Genomic DNA, 17,961 nt, shown 5'->3' with positions numbered 1-17,961 from the left:
TGCCTGTTTGTCCAATGTAGTGTTTGTTACAGTTCTTGCAAGGTATTTTGTAAATGATATTAGTTTTGCTTGTTGTCTTTTTAGGGTCTTTTAAGTTCATTAGCGCTGTTTTAGTGTGTTGGTGGGTTTGTGGGCTACCATGATGCCGAGGGATCTGAGTAGTCTGGCAGTCATTTCTGAGGTGTCTTTGATGTACAAGAGAGTGGCTACGGTTTCTGGGCACGTTTTGCCTGCTTATCCGGGGTTTGTTGCTGAGAAATCGGCGGACTGTGTTCATTGGGTACCCATTCGTTTTTAATATGCTGCATAGGTGATTTTCCTCAGTTTTTCATAGTTCCTCTGTGCTGCAGTGTGTGATAGCTTGTTGAAGTAATGTTCTAATGCAGCTTTGTTTGTGGACGTTTTGTTGATTGCTTCAGTAGTTCAATATTTGATCCGTATGTGTTGTTTTCATGTCGACGCAGATTTAAAGTTTGTTGTTCACTCTACTGTGACATCTAGGAATGGCAGTTTGTTCTTTTTCACAAATCCACAAACCAAGAGCCCCCCCTCAGACCCATAGTCCAAGAATTCACTCCACCCAAGAATTCCTGAACGCCATTAAAAACGCAAAGAAAGAAGAGAATGAAATACTGGTCTCCTTTGACATAACAGCCCTGTTCATATCCATCAACATTAACCTGGCCAAGGAAACACTGACTATACTATTAGAAGATCCAAAGACACATGCACTAAACATCACCAACTTCATCAGCAAGAACAATATCGTCAAGCTAATTATCCGATGCCTTACCACCCATTTCACCTTCACCAACAAAACCTACAGACAAACCAATGGAACACCCATGGGATCTCCGATATCAGGGTTCTTAGCAGAGGCAGTAATGCAGAGACTCAAACAAACAGCTCTGCCAACCATACAACCCAAATTTTGGGTCCACTACATGGGTGACACCTTTGTCATCACTAAATGAAACAAATTAGAGGAAACCTTCAAGACCATCAATAATATCCTTTACTGGCATAAAATTCACAAAGGGTGAAGGAAAACAACAACAAACTGCCATTCCTAGATGTCACAGTAGAGCGAACAGCCAAAGGGAAACTTCAAAACAGCGTCTACAGGAAAGCAACACACACAGACCAAATATTGAACTAAGGAGCAAGCATCCTAACCCCCACAAATGAAGCTGCATTAGAATATTATTTCAATGAGTCACCACACACTACAGCACAGAGGAACTATTAAAAGCTGAGGAAAATCACCTGTACAGCATGTTGAAAAGGAATGGGTACCCAATGAGCACAGTCTGCCGATTTCTCGGCAACAAAACCAAACAAGCAGACAAAACGTGCCCAGAAACCCTAGCTACTCTTCCCTATATCAAAGACATCTCGAAAATGACTGCCAGACTACTCAGACCTCTTGGCATCATGGTAGCCCATAAACCCACCAACACACCAAAACAGCAGCTAATGAACATAAAAAGACTCTATGCAGACAACAAGCAAGATGAACGTCATTGCTGGCTAATGCTTCATGTATTATCTGTCTCTTGATTGCCCTTGAGAAGGTGCTGGTGAGCTATCTTCCTAAACCTTCGATGTTTCTCTGGTAGAGGGTACATTCCCTTCTTAGGGAAAACTTCCAGGTTTTCAATAAATGCTGGCCCAGCTAGTGACGTCTGTGTCCTATGAGGGAATAAATAAAAAAAAGTATAAACTCCCAGTTGTTAACATCCATGATTTTGTGCACCCAGCCGATCTGTAGGTAGGAAATTTGGGCTTCTGTTACTTTTGGCGACATGGGTCTCTTGTTTTAATTTTATCCTGCTTCAATGTGAATTATGGAACATGAGAAGAATGCCTGGATCGTTATGAGGGAGGTTTTAGTTGGTTTACTAATGCCAGCCTTGATTACAGAAGTTTTCTTGGGTGCCCTGAAATAAGGTAGAAACAGGAGTAGGCCATTCAGTGTTGGAGCCTGCCTCATATGTCAGTATGACCATGGCTGATCAAACAGTCCAATGCCTGTTATCCAACAGACCCCAAAACCCTGCGTGCCATTAGTAATCAGAAATCTTTCAATCTCTACCTTAAATGTACTCAAAGACTGAGCTTCCAAGGTCACTGGGATAGAGAATTCCCAAGGTTCACTACTGCCTGATTAGAAAAAAATTTCCCTACCTAGGACCAAATTGCACCCCGGGTCTCGACTCCCCAACTGGGGAAACATCTTAGCAGATCAATTCCGTCTATCCTTTTCGGTACTTCGTAAGTTTCAATGAGATCACCTCTCATTCCTAGAAATTCAGGAGAAATCAGGTCCGCTTTGCTGACTCTCTCTTCATAGGACAGTCCCACCTTCTGGTAACAAGGTTGATGAACCTTCATTGCACTCCCTCTCTGACAATAATATCTTGCTTAAGAAAAGGAGTTCCAAATTCCAGGTACAGTCCAATCAAGCTGCTACATACATGAAGCAAGACTTCACTGTCTTTAAGTCCTCTTGCAATAAAAGCTAATATTCCATTAGCCTTCATAATAGCTTGTTGCACCTGCATGTGATTTATTGACATGGACACCTAGGTCCACTTGTACAAATCTATATTCTAACCCCTCATCATTTATGAAGTACTCTGCACATCTGTTTCTCCTATCATTTTAATTTTCTGTTCTCTGTTATGGAGGTAGAATAAAGCAAGTAGGAGTATGATGGGTGTTCAAGTGGGCTAGTTCTGAGATTATCTTGAGTTTAGCTCACTGGTTGTTCTACATCTAGTCCTCTAGGGATGAAGTTGGATTTTGCCACAGCAGTTCTGGAGTGGGAATCAGACAGTCTGCTGTAACTTCCTTATAAGCACTGGGACCTGTAGTTCTTCATCCAGACTGCCATGTTTTAGACTTGGACCTTTAGGTTTCCCTGGGAAAGTATATCTGCCAAGATGCCTCATAAATGCTGCTATTGTATCTGTCTCTCCATATTCCAGACACTTACTACCCTTTGTGAAAAAGAAACTCTCCTCTCACACCTCCTTTAAACTGAACCCTTTTACCTTCGACCTATGCCCCCTAGTAATTAACATTTCTGTGCTGGGAAGAAGACCCTACATGCCTCTCATAATTTTATAAACTTCTGTCAGGTTGCCTCTCATCTTTTGATGTTCAAGTGAAAATAAACTTATGCTTCTGTCATGGTTAATACTCCACACCAGTACTATCCTGGTAAACCATTTCTGTATCTTCTCCAAAGCCTCCACATCCTTCTCGTGGTGTGGTGACCAGAACTGTACACAATATTTCAAATGTGGCCTAACTAAAGTTTTATGCAGCTACAACATGACTTGCCAATTTTTATACTCTGTGCCTCAATTGATGAAGGCAAGCATGCCATATGTCTTCTTGACCATCTTATCTACTTATGTTGCCATTTTCAGGAATTGTGAACCTGTATGCCTAGATCCCTCTACATGTTGATACTACTAAGGGGTCTGCCATTTAATGTATACTTTCTCCTGTATTAGATCTCCCAAAATGCATCGCCTCACATTTGTCCAGATAAGTTCCATCTGTCATTTCTCTGCCCAAATCTCCAGCCTATCTATATCAGGATGAATCCTCTGGTAATCCTCCTCACTATCTGCAACTCCCTCAATATTGTGTGGCCTGAAAACTTATTAATTGGACTATCTGTATTCTCTTTCAAATCATTCATATATATTACATATATATTATGTATTACCCTTACTTACTGCAAGGACTGAGGAGTCTGTGCTGAGAGTGCGGAAGACTGTGAGGGAATGAGGAGAGCTACAAGAGGGGGGTGGGGTGGGGGCTGATGTTGGGGTGCATTTAAGGAGGATAATTAGGGTAAGGAGAAGTGCTAAATGGGAGAAAAATGATGGACAAGGATAACAACGACAATCTGTAACTGAGAAAGGCTGCGAACAGGATGGTCAGGTAGGGAGGCAATAAACAAGAAAGGTATGAATGGCATGGACATTTTTCACACCAAACTGTAGTGTGGTTATAAGAAAATATCACATTGCTCTGAACGCAGGGTGTGCAGAATGGTGCTAATCATGTATTGTGAGGTAAAGGAATACTTAGGCCCAAATCCTGATGCTAAATCCACACAACAGCCCCATTATATCAGAAACAATAAAGCAGAGTGAGCCTATATGAGGCAACTTAAAACAGGGGCTTACTGCAAAGATCAAGTTCCCTAAAGTGAGAGAGCAGGAAAATCAGCACCGTTTTTAGCAGCAGGCCAATACAGCGGAGGCAGGCTGGTTAATCGAAAACATTTAATTATCATATTTATTGTTTCTTTTCCTTAGTGGCGACTTCGCAAAACTGGCCTTAAATTCAGCATTATTGATTCGAAGTATATCTCACTTTTTGTTAGTAAGTTACGCACTATACTTCTATTTGTAAATTATACACTTGCATTTGTATTATTTAGAATTATAAATTATTAGAACCAGTTGAGAGTGTGAAGAAGACAGTAATGAAGTTGCATAAAGGAGTCCAGAACTCTATGTAACTCAAAGTCTGACCTGAAACTTAGACAAAGAAATTGTGACTTTCTTTTAACATACTCAGCTTTCCTTTGGTTTTAACCAGAAAGTAACTGTTTAAACTTTAATTGGAGTAAAATGCCACAGATAAGCTTATTATTAGTAATGAACATATTTGTACTTAGCCTTTTACTGTTATAAATAGTAATAAATAATGCCAGTTCTCTACTCTCTTATAATTATTGTTGTAAATTTGGATGCATTTGAGTAAATGGCAGTAAGCTAAACTTACGACTGATGTTGTATTACTTAATGCTTTTTAAAATAATTAAATAAGTGAAACATTCAACAATATGTGTTCCTCTTTAAACAGAACCTTGTGGTGAATTTATTTTAAAATTTCTTTTTCCATTCCAGATGAGTCACTGATAAAATTAAATGAGGTTCAGCACATTCCACAGTCTATAGCAAGCCATAAAAAGAATTACGGTTACTCCAGCTCACGCAGAGACCATCCATCAGAAATGCTGAAGTATGACCCTCGTGACAGTTTCTTCCAATGTAAGAGATCTCTCCAAATATTGTTGTTGTTGTTAAGACAGGGATGTTATGTTGGGATGACCAGTAGGAAATATGACTGGTTTTCTCAGGGGATCATTGAAAACTAGTAAGGAGCAACAAATCTTATTGAACAGCAAGTCCTCTAAATCATGACAGTACTCATTTTTGCTCCTTAAACATTTTGGTTGATAAGGGAACAGAGCATTTGTCACATCTATTATGATAACAGCAAGAACAAGTGACGCAATAAGATGATTTATTTTATGCAATTTATGTTCAATTATCCATTTGCAGCCAAAAGAGGCAATATTTACCAAATGTTATTTGGTAGAGGTGAAGTCTCTTTGAAGTTACTGGAGAGTGTTTTTGTTTTCAGATTTTTCCCATGCATTTCTAAATACAATGACATGCTGGAAGAATACACTTCCATTTGCAGTTCACGATGTACATTGTACCAACACCACATGGTCTGCAATCTTACAAGTAGATCGTTCACCACCATTTTCTTGAGGACAATCAGAGATAGGCAATAAATGCTGACAGAGCCAGTAACACCCACATTTTGTCAATCATTTTAAATAATATCTTGATTGTTTTTCTGTGAGTTTATCAATGAGCTTGTGACTCATGAGAAACACCACATGCACTCCCATCCAACCCTTTCCAGATATCTATAAGGGTGTAGTTTCCAAGAGAAACCATTAAATCATGATTGAGCTATGGAAAAATTTGGGGTCCTCCACTTTGTATTCATGTCAAGTGAGACCAGTTTGTGTCAAAAATAAAGATGCATTCACCAGGGTACAAGCAAGTGGTTTTAATTTTAGTTTTAAACTCACACCTGCAAATATTATTGTTTAAATGCAAATCAATCTTCTTTGTTAAGATATCATGTAGCTTTAATAAATTTAGTCTTTCGTGTGAAAAACCAGTTATTTATGTTTGTCATCATAACAAATAATACTTTGTACACTTCACTGAGGGAGCAAGCTGGAAATCAAGCCCTACTATTCTGAGAGTCGTTACTTAAGTTAAAAATTTTATAAAAGAATGCAAATTCCCCAATTAACCTGTTTTTAGTTTAACAGAAAGCCTGGATCAGGTTTCTGTATTTTGCAAGAATGTCTACTTACTGCAGAGAAATAGAGTCTAGCTAAAGAGTTATGAACTATCAACATATAACTGCTGGTTAAAACTCTAAACCTCTTACAAAACTTTCCCCTCTACACAAATGTACAGACAGACTCAAAAGATAAATGGGTGGAGGGAAAGACTAATAAGACATTTAGTTGTCCCTGTCCACAGGTTTCGCTGAGATGATCCTTCTTATTTGTTAGGACTTAAGACCATAAGACATAAGAGTGGAATTAAGGCCATTCGACTCATCGAGTTCACTCTGCCATTTAATCATGGCTGATGGGCATTTCAACTCCACTTATTCGCACTCTCCCCGTATCTCTTAATTCCTTGCGAGATCAAGCATTTATCAATCTCTGCCTTCCTGGTCTCCACCGCAGTCCACAGGCCCACCATTCTCTGGCTGAAAAAATTTCTCCTCATTTCCATTCTCAATTGACCTCCTCTAATTCTAAGGCTGTGCCCACAGGTCCTAGTCTCCCTACCTAACGGAAACAAATTCCCAGCGTCCACCCTTTCTAAGCCATGCATTATCTTGTAAGTTTCTATTAGATCTCCCATCAACATTCTAAACTCTAATGAATACAATCCCAGGATCCTCAGCCGTTCATCGTATGTTAGGCCTACCATTCCAAGGATTATCCGTGTGAATCTCCGCTGGGCACGCTCTAGTGCCAGTATGTCCGTCCTGAGGTGTGGGGCCCATAATTGGACACACTATTCTAAATGGGGCCTAACTAGAGCATTATAAAGTCTCAGAAGCACATTGCTGCTTTTATATTCCAACCCTCTTGAGATAAATGATAACATTGCACTTACTTTCTTAACCACGGACTCAAACTGCAAGTTAACCTTCACAGAATCCTGGACTAGCACTCCCAGATCCCTTTGTACTTTGGCTTTATGAATTTTCTCACTGTTTAGAAAATAGTCTTTGCCTGTATTCTTTTTTTCCAAAATGCAAGACCTCGCATTTGCTCACATTGAATTTCATCAGCCATTTCTTGGACCACTCTCCAAAATGTCTAAATCTTTCTGCGAACTTAAAGCTCCTCAATTTTCCTTTTCCAGGTACTTTCATTTGCTTGCCAAAGGCCCGGGTCAATTGGTTCGCACTTATAAAGTCTCTGAGTTTTGGTTGAATGTTAAAGGTTACAGCAAGTGATAGACAGATCTAAGCCATTCCGCAACCAATAGATCAGATCTAAGCTCTGCAATCCTGCCACATCCAGTCATGATTAAATAACTCACGGGAGGAGATGACTCCACAACTATCCCGATCCCCAATGATTGAAGAGCCCAGCACACCAGTGCAAACGATAAGTCTGAAGTTATCGCAGCAATCTTCAAGCCAGAAGTGCTGAGTGGATGATCCATCTCAGCCTCCTTCATTGGTCCTCAGCATCACAGATACCAGTCTTCAGCCAGTTTGATTCACTTCAAGTGATATCAAAAAACAATTGGAGGCATTGGATATTGCAAAGGCTATGGGCTCTGACAATAGTACTGAAGATTTGTGCTCCAGAACTTGCCACTCCCCTAGCCAAGTGTTACAGTACAGTTATAACGCTGGAATCTATCTAACAAATATGTCCTGTACATAAAAAAACAGGACACATCCAACCTGGCCAAATACTGTCCGATCAGTTTTATTCTAAATCATCAGTAAGGTGATGGAAGGGGTCATGAACAGTGCTGTCAAGCAGCACCTGCTCGACAATTACCTGTTCAGTAACATCTGCTTTGGGTTCTGTTAGGGCCACTGAGCTCCTGACTTCATCACAGCCTTGGTTCAAACATGGACAAAAGAGCTGAATTCCAAAATGTGACAGCCCTTGACATCATTTGAATGAGTGTGGCATCAAGGACGCCTGGCAGAACTGGAATCAATGGGTATCGGGGGTAAACTCTCCAGTGGTTGGAGTCATACCTGACACATAGGAAGATGGTTGTAGTTGTTGGAGGTCAGTCATTTCAGCTTCAGGACATCTCTGCAGGAGACCAACTGAAGACCAACCATCTTCAGCTGGTTCATTAATAGGACCCTCCAACATAAGGTCAGAAGTGGGAATGTTCACCGATGATTGAACAACGTTCAGCAACGTTCACAACTCCTCAGATACTGAAGCAGTCTGTGTTCAAATGAAACAAGATCTGGACAATTTCCAGGCTTGGGCTGACAAGTAGCAAGTAACATTCATGCCACACAATTGCCAGGCTATGATCATCACCAATAAGAGACAATCTAACTACTGCCCCTTGACATTCAATGGTATTACCATCACTGAATTCCCCAATATCCCCAACATCCTTAGCATTATCATTGATCAAAAATTCAATTAGACTCACCACATTAACACAATGGCTATAAGAGCAGGTCAGACGCTAGGAATACTGCGGCGAGCTCTCCACCAGCTACAAGGCACAAGTCAGGAGGGTGATGGAATACTCTCACTTGCTTGGATGACTGCAGCCCCAACAACGCTCAACAAGCTTGACACTCTCCAGGACAAAGTAGCCCACTTGATTGGCATTGCATCCACTCCCTCACCACTGAAGCTCAGTAACAGCAGTGTGTACTATCTAGAAGATGCACTGCAGAAATTCACCAAAGACCCTCAGACAACACCTTCCAAACCCATAACCCCTTCCATCAGGAAGGATAAGGGCAGCAGATATATGGTAACACCGTTCCTTTACTGCTGCTAGGTCAAATTCCTTAATGGCATTGTGGGTCAATCCACAGCAGGTGGACTGCAGCAGTTCAGGAAGGCAGCTCACCACCACCTTCTCAAGGGCAACTAGGGACAGGCAATAAATGCTAGTCAGCCAGTGACACCCACATCCCACAAAAGAAAAATGAATAAGTTAAAACAAATTGATGAGGGGAAATTTGACTGTCTTTGTGTCAGCTTGAGTGTTTTCTTACTGTAAAGGACGGCTACTTCCTATTAAGATCCGATGCCTTCTGACCAAAAATTCATACCCACAAGCTGTCCAACCACCTGGGAGCCAGTCACATAGTTGTTGGTTCAGAGAAAGCCTTTATCATCAATAACTGGTTGCCACTCCACAGACCAATCAACTATTTGTTGCCAGCTGAACCCACACCCCTGGCCACAGCTCATCTGCAGTAATCTCCCTTACAGCTTGAACAAACAGCACTCAGAATGAGTGTCAGCTAACTTGCCGCTAAAAAGCGCAGAAACACTATTCACAATCCTTGGTTTTTAAAACAGTCCTTTCCTCATTTCTGTCCGCAATCCAAAATATAGAAAATAAAAAGAGACCATCTTTGACCATAGAATCATACAATACAGAAGAGGCCCTTTGGCCCATCGAATCTGTACCACTAAATCTATACTAGTCCCATTTTCCAGCATTTAGCCCATACCCTTAAATGTTAAAACACTTCACATGTTTATCCAAGTACAGTTTTAAAGATTGTGAGGTTACACACCTCAAGGACTCTGCCAAGCAATGCATTCCAAATCCCCACCAGCCTCTGAGTGAAAACTCTTTTTCTTAACTCTCCTCTGTGTCTTTCATCTTAAATCATGCCCCTTTGTTACTGACCCTTCAACTAAAGGGAACAACAGCTTTCTATCCACCCTGTCCACCCCCCTCATCATCTTATAAACCATGGGTGGCATGGTGGCTTAGTGGTTGGCACTGCTTCCTCACAGCACCAGGGATACGGGTTCAATTCCAGCCTCAGGCAACTGTCTGTGTGGAGTTTGCACATTCTTTCTGTGTTTGCACAGGTTTCCTCCAGGTGCTCCGGTTTCCTCCCGCAGTCCAACGATCAGGTGAATTGGCCAAGCTAAATTGCCTATAGTGTTAGGTGCATTAATCAGGGGTAAATATAGGGTCTGGGTGGGTTACTCTTCGGAGGGTCGGTGTGGACTTGTTGAGCTGAAGGGCCTGTTTCCACACTGTAGGGAATCTAATCTGTATGAGGTTCTCTCTCAGCCTTCTCTGCTCTAAAGAAATCCCAAGCGTAGCACCTCTCCCTTCATAGCTAAACTGCTCTATACCTGGCAATATTGTGGTGATTCCCCTCTGCACCCTTTCCAGTACAATCACATCCTTCCTCTAGTGCAGTGACCAGAACTGCATGTAGCAATCCAGCTGTGGCATAAACAAAGTTTTGTCCAGCTCTGATATGACCTCCTTGCTCTTGTAATCTATGCCTTTCCTGATAGAAGCAAGTATTCTGTACACTATCTTAACTTATCTTAACTTAGGGGTGGCATGATAGCTCAGTGGTTAGCACTGCTGCCTCACAGCACCAGGGTCCCAGGTTCGATTCCAGCCTCGGGTGACTGTGTGTGGAGTTTGCACATTCTCCCAATGTCTGCTTGGGTTTCCTCCGGTGCTCTGGTTTCCTCCCACAGTCACAAAGATGTGCAGGTCAGGTGAATTGGCCACAGTAAATTGCCCGTAGTGTTAAGTGTATTAGTCAGAGGGAAATGGGTCTGGGTGGGTTACTCTTCAGAGGTCAGTGTGGACTAATCTAAAAAAACTACCTGATTAACCTGTCATGCCACCTTCAGGGATCTATGGACAAGCACCCCTTGTTTCCTCTGAGCTTCCTCATCTCCTGCCATTTATTGAGTAATCTCTTGACTTGTTACTGCTTCCAAAGTGCAGCACCTCACACTTATCAGGATTAAATTCCATCTGCCACTGATCTGCCCATCTCACCAACCTGTCTATCACCTCTGAGAACCTAAGACCTTCTTCCTCATTATCCAGCACCTGACCAATTTTCATGTCATCTGCAAACTTACTTATCATTCCCCCCAACGTTATACTAAACAATAAGTGACTCAGCACTGATCCCTATGCTACGTCACTAGAATCTGGCTTCCAGTCTCATAAACAGCCTTTTACCACCACCCTCTATTTCTTGCCAATTTTGGATCCAACTTGTCAAGTTATGCTGGGTCCCATGTTCATTTACATGTTTCAGTGCATTGAAAAGAATTCAGTGAAGATCTTTTACATAAGCAAAATCAAATTTCAAACAAATGAATAGGAAACAACTGCTGTAGTGACATGATGAAATTTATAGTTAACATAGAAGATACTTAATGCTGGCTAATTTAGGAGCAATTTCAAATTGAATGTTTGCTTTTCTAAAATGCCTCATTCAAGACCCTGCCAAATAATGCTACAAATGATGGGGCCATGTTAAGCATATGATGATTTTGCCATCTTCTCCGTGATCCATTTGAATTTCATATAGTCACTCCTAAAAGAGGTACACACAATTCCTGTGCTTTGTTTGTCACAATTGCACTCGTGTGATTTCTTTATTCATTCATTCATTCACAGGATAAGGATGTCACTTATTGCCCATCCCTAATTACCCAGAGGGCAGTTAGGAGTCAGTCACATTGTAGTGGGTTGGGAGTTATATGTAGGCCAGACTAGGTAAGGTTGGCAGTTTCCTCTCCTAAAGGGCATGAGTGCACTAGACGGTTTGTTCCAACAATTGCCAATGGATTTAAGGTCATCAGTAGAATCTTAATTCCAGATATTTATTGAATTCAAATTCCACCTGTCTGCCAGGTTCGCAGAATGTTCTCAGGATCAACATTCCAACGATAATACCACTAGGCCATCGCCTTCCCATATCAATGTCATAAACATCTACATCTATTAGTTTGTTGCATATGCATTATATATATAGTGTGTTTCCCTGTTAGAGAAATTAAAAGGTTCTTCACCATTTCCAATTAACTAATTTCTTTTATTCTGTTTTTCTGATCAAAATCCTTGTGTGTCACATTAAAATGTGTGAATTTGAAGGTCTTAAAGGAGACACAATGTCAACATTTTTCACCCTGTGCACATCAGAACTGACACTTAAGAAACCAAATTTAGAAATGGGAATAAAAATGGAAAGAGCTGGAGAACTCAGCAGGCCATTGATGAAGGAGTGCCACCACCCCATCAGGTTTGAGTGAGGTTGGAAGCTGAAGAGCAGGACAAGTAGAGTAATGATCTCAGGTTTGCTCCTGGTGCCACAAGATAGTGAGGTGAGGAACAGGCAACAAGTGTAGCTTAACACGTGGCTGCGCAGCTGGTGCAGGAGGGAGGGCTTCAGATACATAGACCATTGGGATGCCTTCTGGGGAAGGTGGGACCTGTACATGAAGGACAGGTTGCACCTGAACTGAAGGGGCACAAATATCCTGGGTGGAAGATTTGTTTGTGTGGTTCGGGTGGGTTTAAACTAGTTTGGCAAAGAGGTGGGAACCAGAGCTATATATCTGAGAAGGGGGCGTTGTAGATGGGGCAGTGATAGGATGTAGTGAATCTATCAGGGAGGTTGCTCATGTGTGTCTGCTTTAATACAAGGAGTGTTAGAAATAAGAGTGATGAACTTAGAGCATGGGACTATGATGTTGTGGCCATAACAGAAACGTGGGTTTCACAGGGGCAAGAATGGTTGCTAGATGTTCCAGGGTTTAGAACGTTTAAAAAGAACAGAGAAGGTAGAAAAACAGGAGGGGGTGTAGCATTGCTAATCAGAGAGTGAATCACAGCTACATAAGTGAAGGTTGGAGAGGAAGTCTTGACTTCTGAACCAGTATGGGTGGAAGTTAGGAACAGCAAGGGAGCAGCCACGTCACTGGGGGTTTTCTACAGACCCCTTAAAAGCAGTAAGGAGATTGAAGAACTCATAGGCTGGCAGATGTTGGCAACATGCAGATGTAGCAGGGTTGTTGTTTATGGGTGACTTCAACTTTCCCAATATTGACTGGAACTTCCTTAGCGCAGATGGTTCGGATGGAGCCGTTTTTGTCAGACGGGTTTAGGAGGGTTTCCTAACTCTGTACGTAGACAGACCAACAAGGGGAAAGGCCATTTTGGATTTGGTGCTTGGCAATGAGCGAGGACAGGTGGGAGAACACTTTGGTGACAGTGACCACAACTGCCTCACATTTACCATTGCCTTGGAGAGGGAAAGCAGCAATTACCAAAGGAAGACATTTAATTGGGGAAAAGGAAATTATGAAGCTATCAGACAAGGGTTGGGAAGTACAGATTGGGAGCAATTGTTCCACAGAATGGGAACAACAGACATGTGAAGACTGTTTAAGAAGCAGTTCTTGCGAGTGATGCATAAATGTGTTCCTCTGAGATAGACAAGAAGTGGTAAGATTAAGGAGCCTTGGATAACGAGAACAGAGGAGCTTCTTGTCAAAAGGAAGAAGGCAGCTTACGTAAGGTGGAGGAAGCAAAGATCTAGCACAGCTTTAGAGGATTATAGGTTCACTAGAAAGGAGCTCAGAAATGGACTGAACAGAACCAGGAGGGGGCATGAAAAAGGATTAGAGAGAACCCAAAGGCATTTACTCATATGTGAGGAATAAGAGATTGATCAGAGAGAAGGTGGCACAGTGGGCGGCACGGTGGCACAGTGGTTAGCACTGCTGCCTCACAAGCGCCAGAGACCCGGGTTCAATTCCCAACTCAGGCGACTGACTGTGTGGCGTTTGCACATTCTCCCCGTGTCTGCGTGGGTTTCCACAGTCCAAAGATGTGCAGGTCAGGTGAATTGACCATACTAAATCGCCCATAGTTTTAGGTAAAGGGGTAAATGTAGGGGTATGGGTGGGTTGCGCTGTTGCGGGTCGGTGTGGACTTGTTGGGCCGATGGGCCTGTTTCCACACTGTAAGTAATCTAATCTAAAAAAGGTAGGGCCAGTCAGGGATAGCATAGGGAACGTGTGCGTGGAGTATGAGCAGATAATCATACTCCACGCCCTAAATGGGTTTTTTGGCTTTGGTTTTCACTAAGGAAAGGGACCTTTGAGTAGCCAAGAGCGAGCTTGAACAAATCGAGATTGAGGAAGTTGATGTGCTGGAAATTTTGGCAAACATTGAGATTGATAAGTCCCCAGGGACAGACCATATTTATCCTAGGTTGCTCTGGGAAGTGAGAAAGGAGGTTGCTAAGCCGCTGGCGAAGAACTTTGCTTCCTCACTCTCCACTGGAGTCGTACCAGAGAATTGGAGAGAGGCCAATGTTGTTTCTCTTTTCAAGAAAGGTAATAAGAAAATCCCTGGCAATTACAGACCAGTCAGTCTTATGTCTGTGGTCAGCAAGGTTTTGGAAAGAATTCTAAAGAATAGGATTTATGACTATTTGGCAAAGCATAGTGTGATTAAAGGCAGTCAGCATGGCTTTGTGAGGGGCAGATCATGCTTCACAAACCTTATTGAGTTCTTTGAGGAGATGAGGACACAGGTTGATGAAGATCAGGCAGTGGATGTGGCGTATATGGACTTCAGCAAGGTATTTGATAAAGTTCCCCATGAGAGGCTCATTCATAAAGTCAGGAGATATGGGATACAGGGAGATTTGGCTATCTAGATTCAGAATTGGTTGGCTGACAGAAGGCAGAGAATGGTTGTAGATGGAATGTATTCTGCCTGGAAGCCAGTGGTGAGTGGTGTCCTGCAGGGCTCTGTTCTTAGGCCTCTGCTCTTTGTAGTTTTTATAAATGACTTGGATGAGGAGGTTGAGGGGTGGGTTAGTAAATTTGCCAATGACACAAAGGTTGGAGGTGCCATTGATAGTATTGAGGGCTGTTGCAGGCTGATATTGACAGGATTCAGAACTGGGCTGAGAAATGGCAGATGGAATTTAACCTGGATAAATGCAAAGTGATGCATTTTGGAAGATTGAACTTGAATGCTGAATATAGAATTAAGACAGGATTCTCGGCGGTGGAGGAACAGTGGGATCTTGGTCTTCAAGTGCATAGATCCCTCAAGGTTGCCACCCAAGTAGATAGGGTTGTTAAGGAAGCATATGGTGTTTTGGCTTTCATTAACGGGCATCGAGGTTAAGAGCTGCATGGTTTTGCTGCAAGTCTACAAAACCCTGGCAAGACCACACTTGGAATATTGTGTCCAGTTCTAGCGCCCTACTATGGGAAAGATACAGAGGCTTTGGAAAGGGTGCAAAGAAAGTTTACCAGGATGCTGCCTGGATTGGAGAGCTTGTCTTACGAAGAGAGGTTGACTAATCTTGGACTGTCCTCTCTGGAGAGAAGGAGGACGACAGGTGACCTGATCGAGGTATACAAGGTAATGCAAGGCATGGATCGAGACAATAGCCAGACACTTTTCCCCAGGGCAGGACTGACTGCCATGCAGGGTCATAGTTTTAAGATGTTAGGAGGAGACGTCAGAGGTAGGTTCTTTACGCAGAGAATTGTGAATGCGTGGAATGCATTGCCAGCAGTGGTGGTGGAAGCAGAGTCATTGGGGACATTTAAGCAACTGCAGGACATGCACATGGATAGCAGTGAATTGAGAGGTGCGTGGGTTAGGTTATTTTATTTTAGATAAGGATTAATCCTCAGCACAATAGCGTGGGCCGAAGGGCCTGTTCTGTGCTTTTTTTTATGTTCTTTAACTGAGTGCAGCAAATTCCGAAGGAGACAGGTTAGAGTGGGTGAGGTGAGCAGAGAAACTATGGTGCTGAAGTCACGAGACTAAGTGCAGTGGGAGGACAGAGAGAGGGTGGAGTTTTGGAGATGGCTGAATTGTCCTATGGAGTAGAGACAGAGAGACAAAGGTGACGCAAGGAGAGTTCCAAGTCATGCTGTTCCTGAAAATAGAGGTATGTCAAGGGAGCACAGATCATTCAGTATCAGAGAGGGAAACATCACAAGATAATGACAAGAGATGGAATTGGAAGAGGTGATGGAATTTGGGAAGGGGAGCAGAGGTCTAGCGAAGATTGACAAAAATGATCTGAGAATGAAGAGTTTGTCATATGAGGAGGAGTTGAGGCCTCTGGGTCTGTACATGATGGAGTTTGGAAGGATAAGGCGGGATCTGATGGAAAGCTTACAGAATACTGAAAGGCCTCAATGGAGGGGACATGGAGAAGATGTTTCCACTAGTAGGAGAGACTAGAACACAAGGGCGTAGTCTCAAAGTGAAGGAATAACTCTTTAAAACTGAGATGAGGAGGAATTTCTTGAGCTAGAGGTTGGTTAATTTGTGAAACACGTTGCTGTTGATGGCTGTGGAGACCAAGTCATCGAGTATATTTAATAAAGATGGATGCGTTTGTGATGAGTAAGGGGATCACGGAATACAAGACAAGGCAGAAGAAGGGGTTTGAGAAATATATCGGCTATGATCAAATGGTGGAGCAGGCTTGGTGCGCCAAATGGCCTAATCCTGCTCCTACAGCTAATCATGCTATGATCTAAGGAAGAATCCAGAATGGTATTAGTACTTGTAAATTTTTTGAAACTTGCATTCTTTCCCAGTTAAAATGAAGACTAAAAGTTTCTTGTTGAGCCATTGAATAAACTGAAGAAACAAGTGTTGATGGGGACCAGGTCAACTTTGAGATAGAGTGAGATGGTGCTGATGGAGACAAAGATCAAGAATGTGCATGTGACTGCACAGGGCACTGAGTGTGGATCTCAGGATGCAGTGAGTTTTAGGGAGTATTATATGTTGTGATCCTGGGTGGGATTCACAACATAAAGCATAGTATTTCATTTGAAATTCATGTGGGAAACCAGGGGTAGAAGCAGCCACAAGGAGATATGGCTTTGAAAATGAGTTTTGGCAAACATTTTATCAAAACACTACGGGCAATATAGAAAGCAATCAAGGTAAATAAGCTGAAAAATTCAAATAGAAATCTTGTCACAGAAAAAAGCAGAACTTCCTCAACATGGGCATACCTGGAAGAGAGGTGACAGTGAACTAAATTCTGTGAACACTGGAGATCTAAATAAATGAAAGATATAAATACAATACAGATGTCCAGAGAGAATACTCAATACTGGGTTAGCTTTGCTGAGAGTAACCCTCTGTAGATACACCTTGGCAGGGAAAGAGAGAGAAGGTGTAATTCAAATGGAGAACAACGTTAGAAAGGGAATAACCATTTGTAGAGAATGTCAAGAGGGTGTTGATTAATTTGTTCATGGCTGACATGGAGATGTAGCAGGAACTGATAGTTGTCAAAGATGAAATCTGGTAGGGTTTGGAGTCAATGGGTGATGGCAGAGTCGGGTCAAGATCAAAGTCCAGTGGAGGCTTACCTTGAAGTTGGGTGTAACCCGCACTATATTTTCACAAGCGCTGTGGCGTGATCCTTGCTAGGCAGTGGCAAGTTGCCGACTGACAGTAATTAATCCTTGTTAAACACCTTGTTTATGGTACAACTCATCTTATTTACATTCAGTTTCTATCTTAGCAAACTTGCCAAACTTGCTAGACGTCAGCTGTACTCAGTATGGAAACCAGCTGTGTACCTGCCTGATTCAGCTCGCCACTTGCTCTGAACAACCTGGTGTTGCTTACAACCAATCTGCAGCATGAACCCAGCACCAATCACACATATTCCTCCACCTCTGGCATTGGTATTCAGCATCTACAAACAGCTTGTGATCATTCTACCACCCTCCTATACACCAGTAGTGTGCTTAGGAAGCACAGGCTCTCATTGCAGGGCACATCGGCAGCTAGTATTGAAAGGCTGCAGTGGGGACACTTTGCACACAGGCATCCAGTTCCTGGAATGGACTAGGCAAAAGGTTGTGGGAGCTAGTGAGGGAAGGTGTTGTATTGCATTTGTGAGAGTGGAAGTGCATGCGCCTTGGTGGGAAGTGGGTGCATTGGCAGAGTTAGGGTGACTATGAGGTAGCAGAGAGGATAGTGTGGGTACTTACCCTGGCAGAGCAGA

The 17,961-nt window shown here is 42.5% G+C and overlaps 1 protein-coding gene across 4 annotated transcripts in view; it reads left to right on the top strand.

Annotated features, from left to right (window-relative positions):
• Positions 1-17,961, top strand: part of b4galnt3b (beta-1,4-N-acetyl-galactosaminyl transferase 3b) — a 193,256-nt gene that overhangs the window by 138,601 nt on the left and 36,694 nt on the right. For all 4 annotated transcript variants that reach the window (XM_060839850.1, XM_060839851.1, XM_060839852.1 and 1 more), the window contains 2 exons: positions 4,341-4,407; positions 4,938-5,081. In XM_060839850.1, the coding sequence (XP_060695833.1) occupies positions 4,341-4,407; positions 4,938-5,081 (211 nt within the window). The remainder of the gene's footprint in view (positions 1-4,340; positions 4,408-4,937; positions 5,082-17,961) is intronic.

The sequence above is a fragment of the Hemiscyllium ocellatum genome, chromosome 19 (genome assembly GCF_020745735.1).
Source record: "Hemiscyllium ocellatum isolate sHemOce1 chromosome 19, sHemOce1.pat.X.cur, whole genome shotgun sequence".
In the NCBI taxonomy this organism is placed as follows: Eukaryota; Metazoa; Chordata; class Chondrichthyes; order Orectolobiformes; family Hemiscylliidae; genus Hemiscyllium; species Hemiscyllium ocellatum.
Note: the sequence above shows the minus strand (reverse complement) of the source record. Positions and strands in the feature narration are given on the sequence as shown.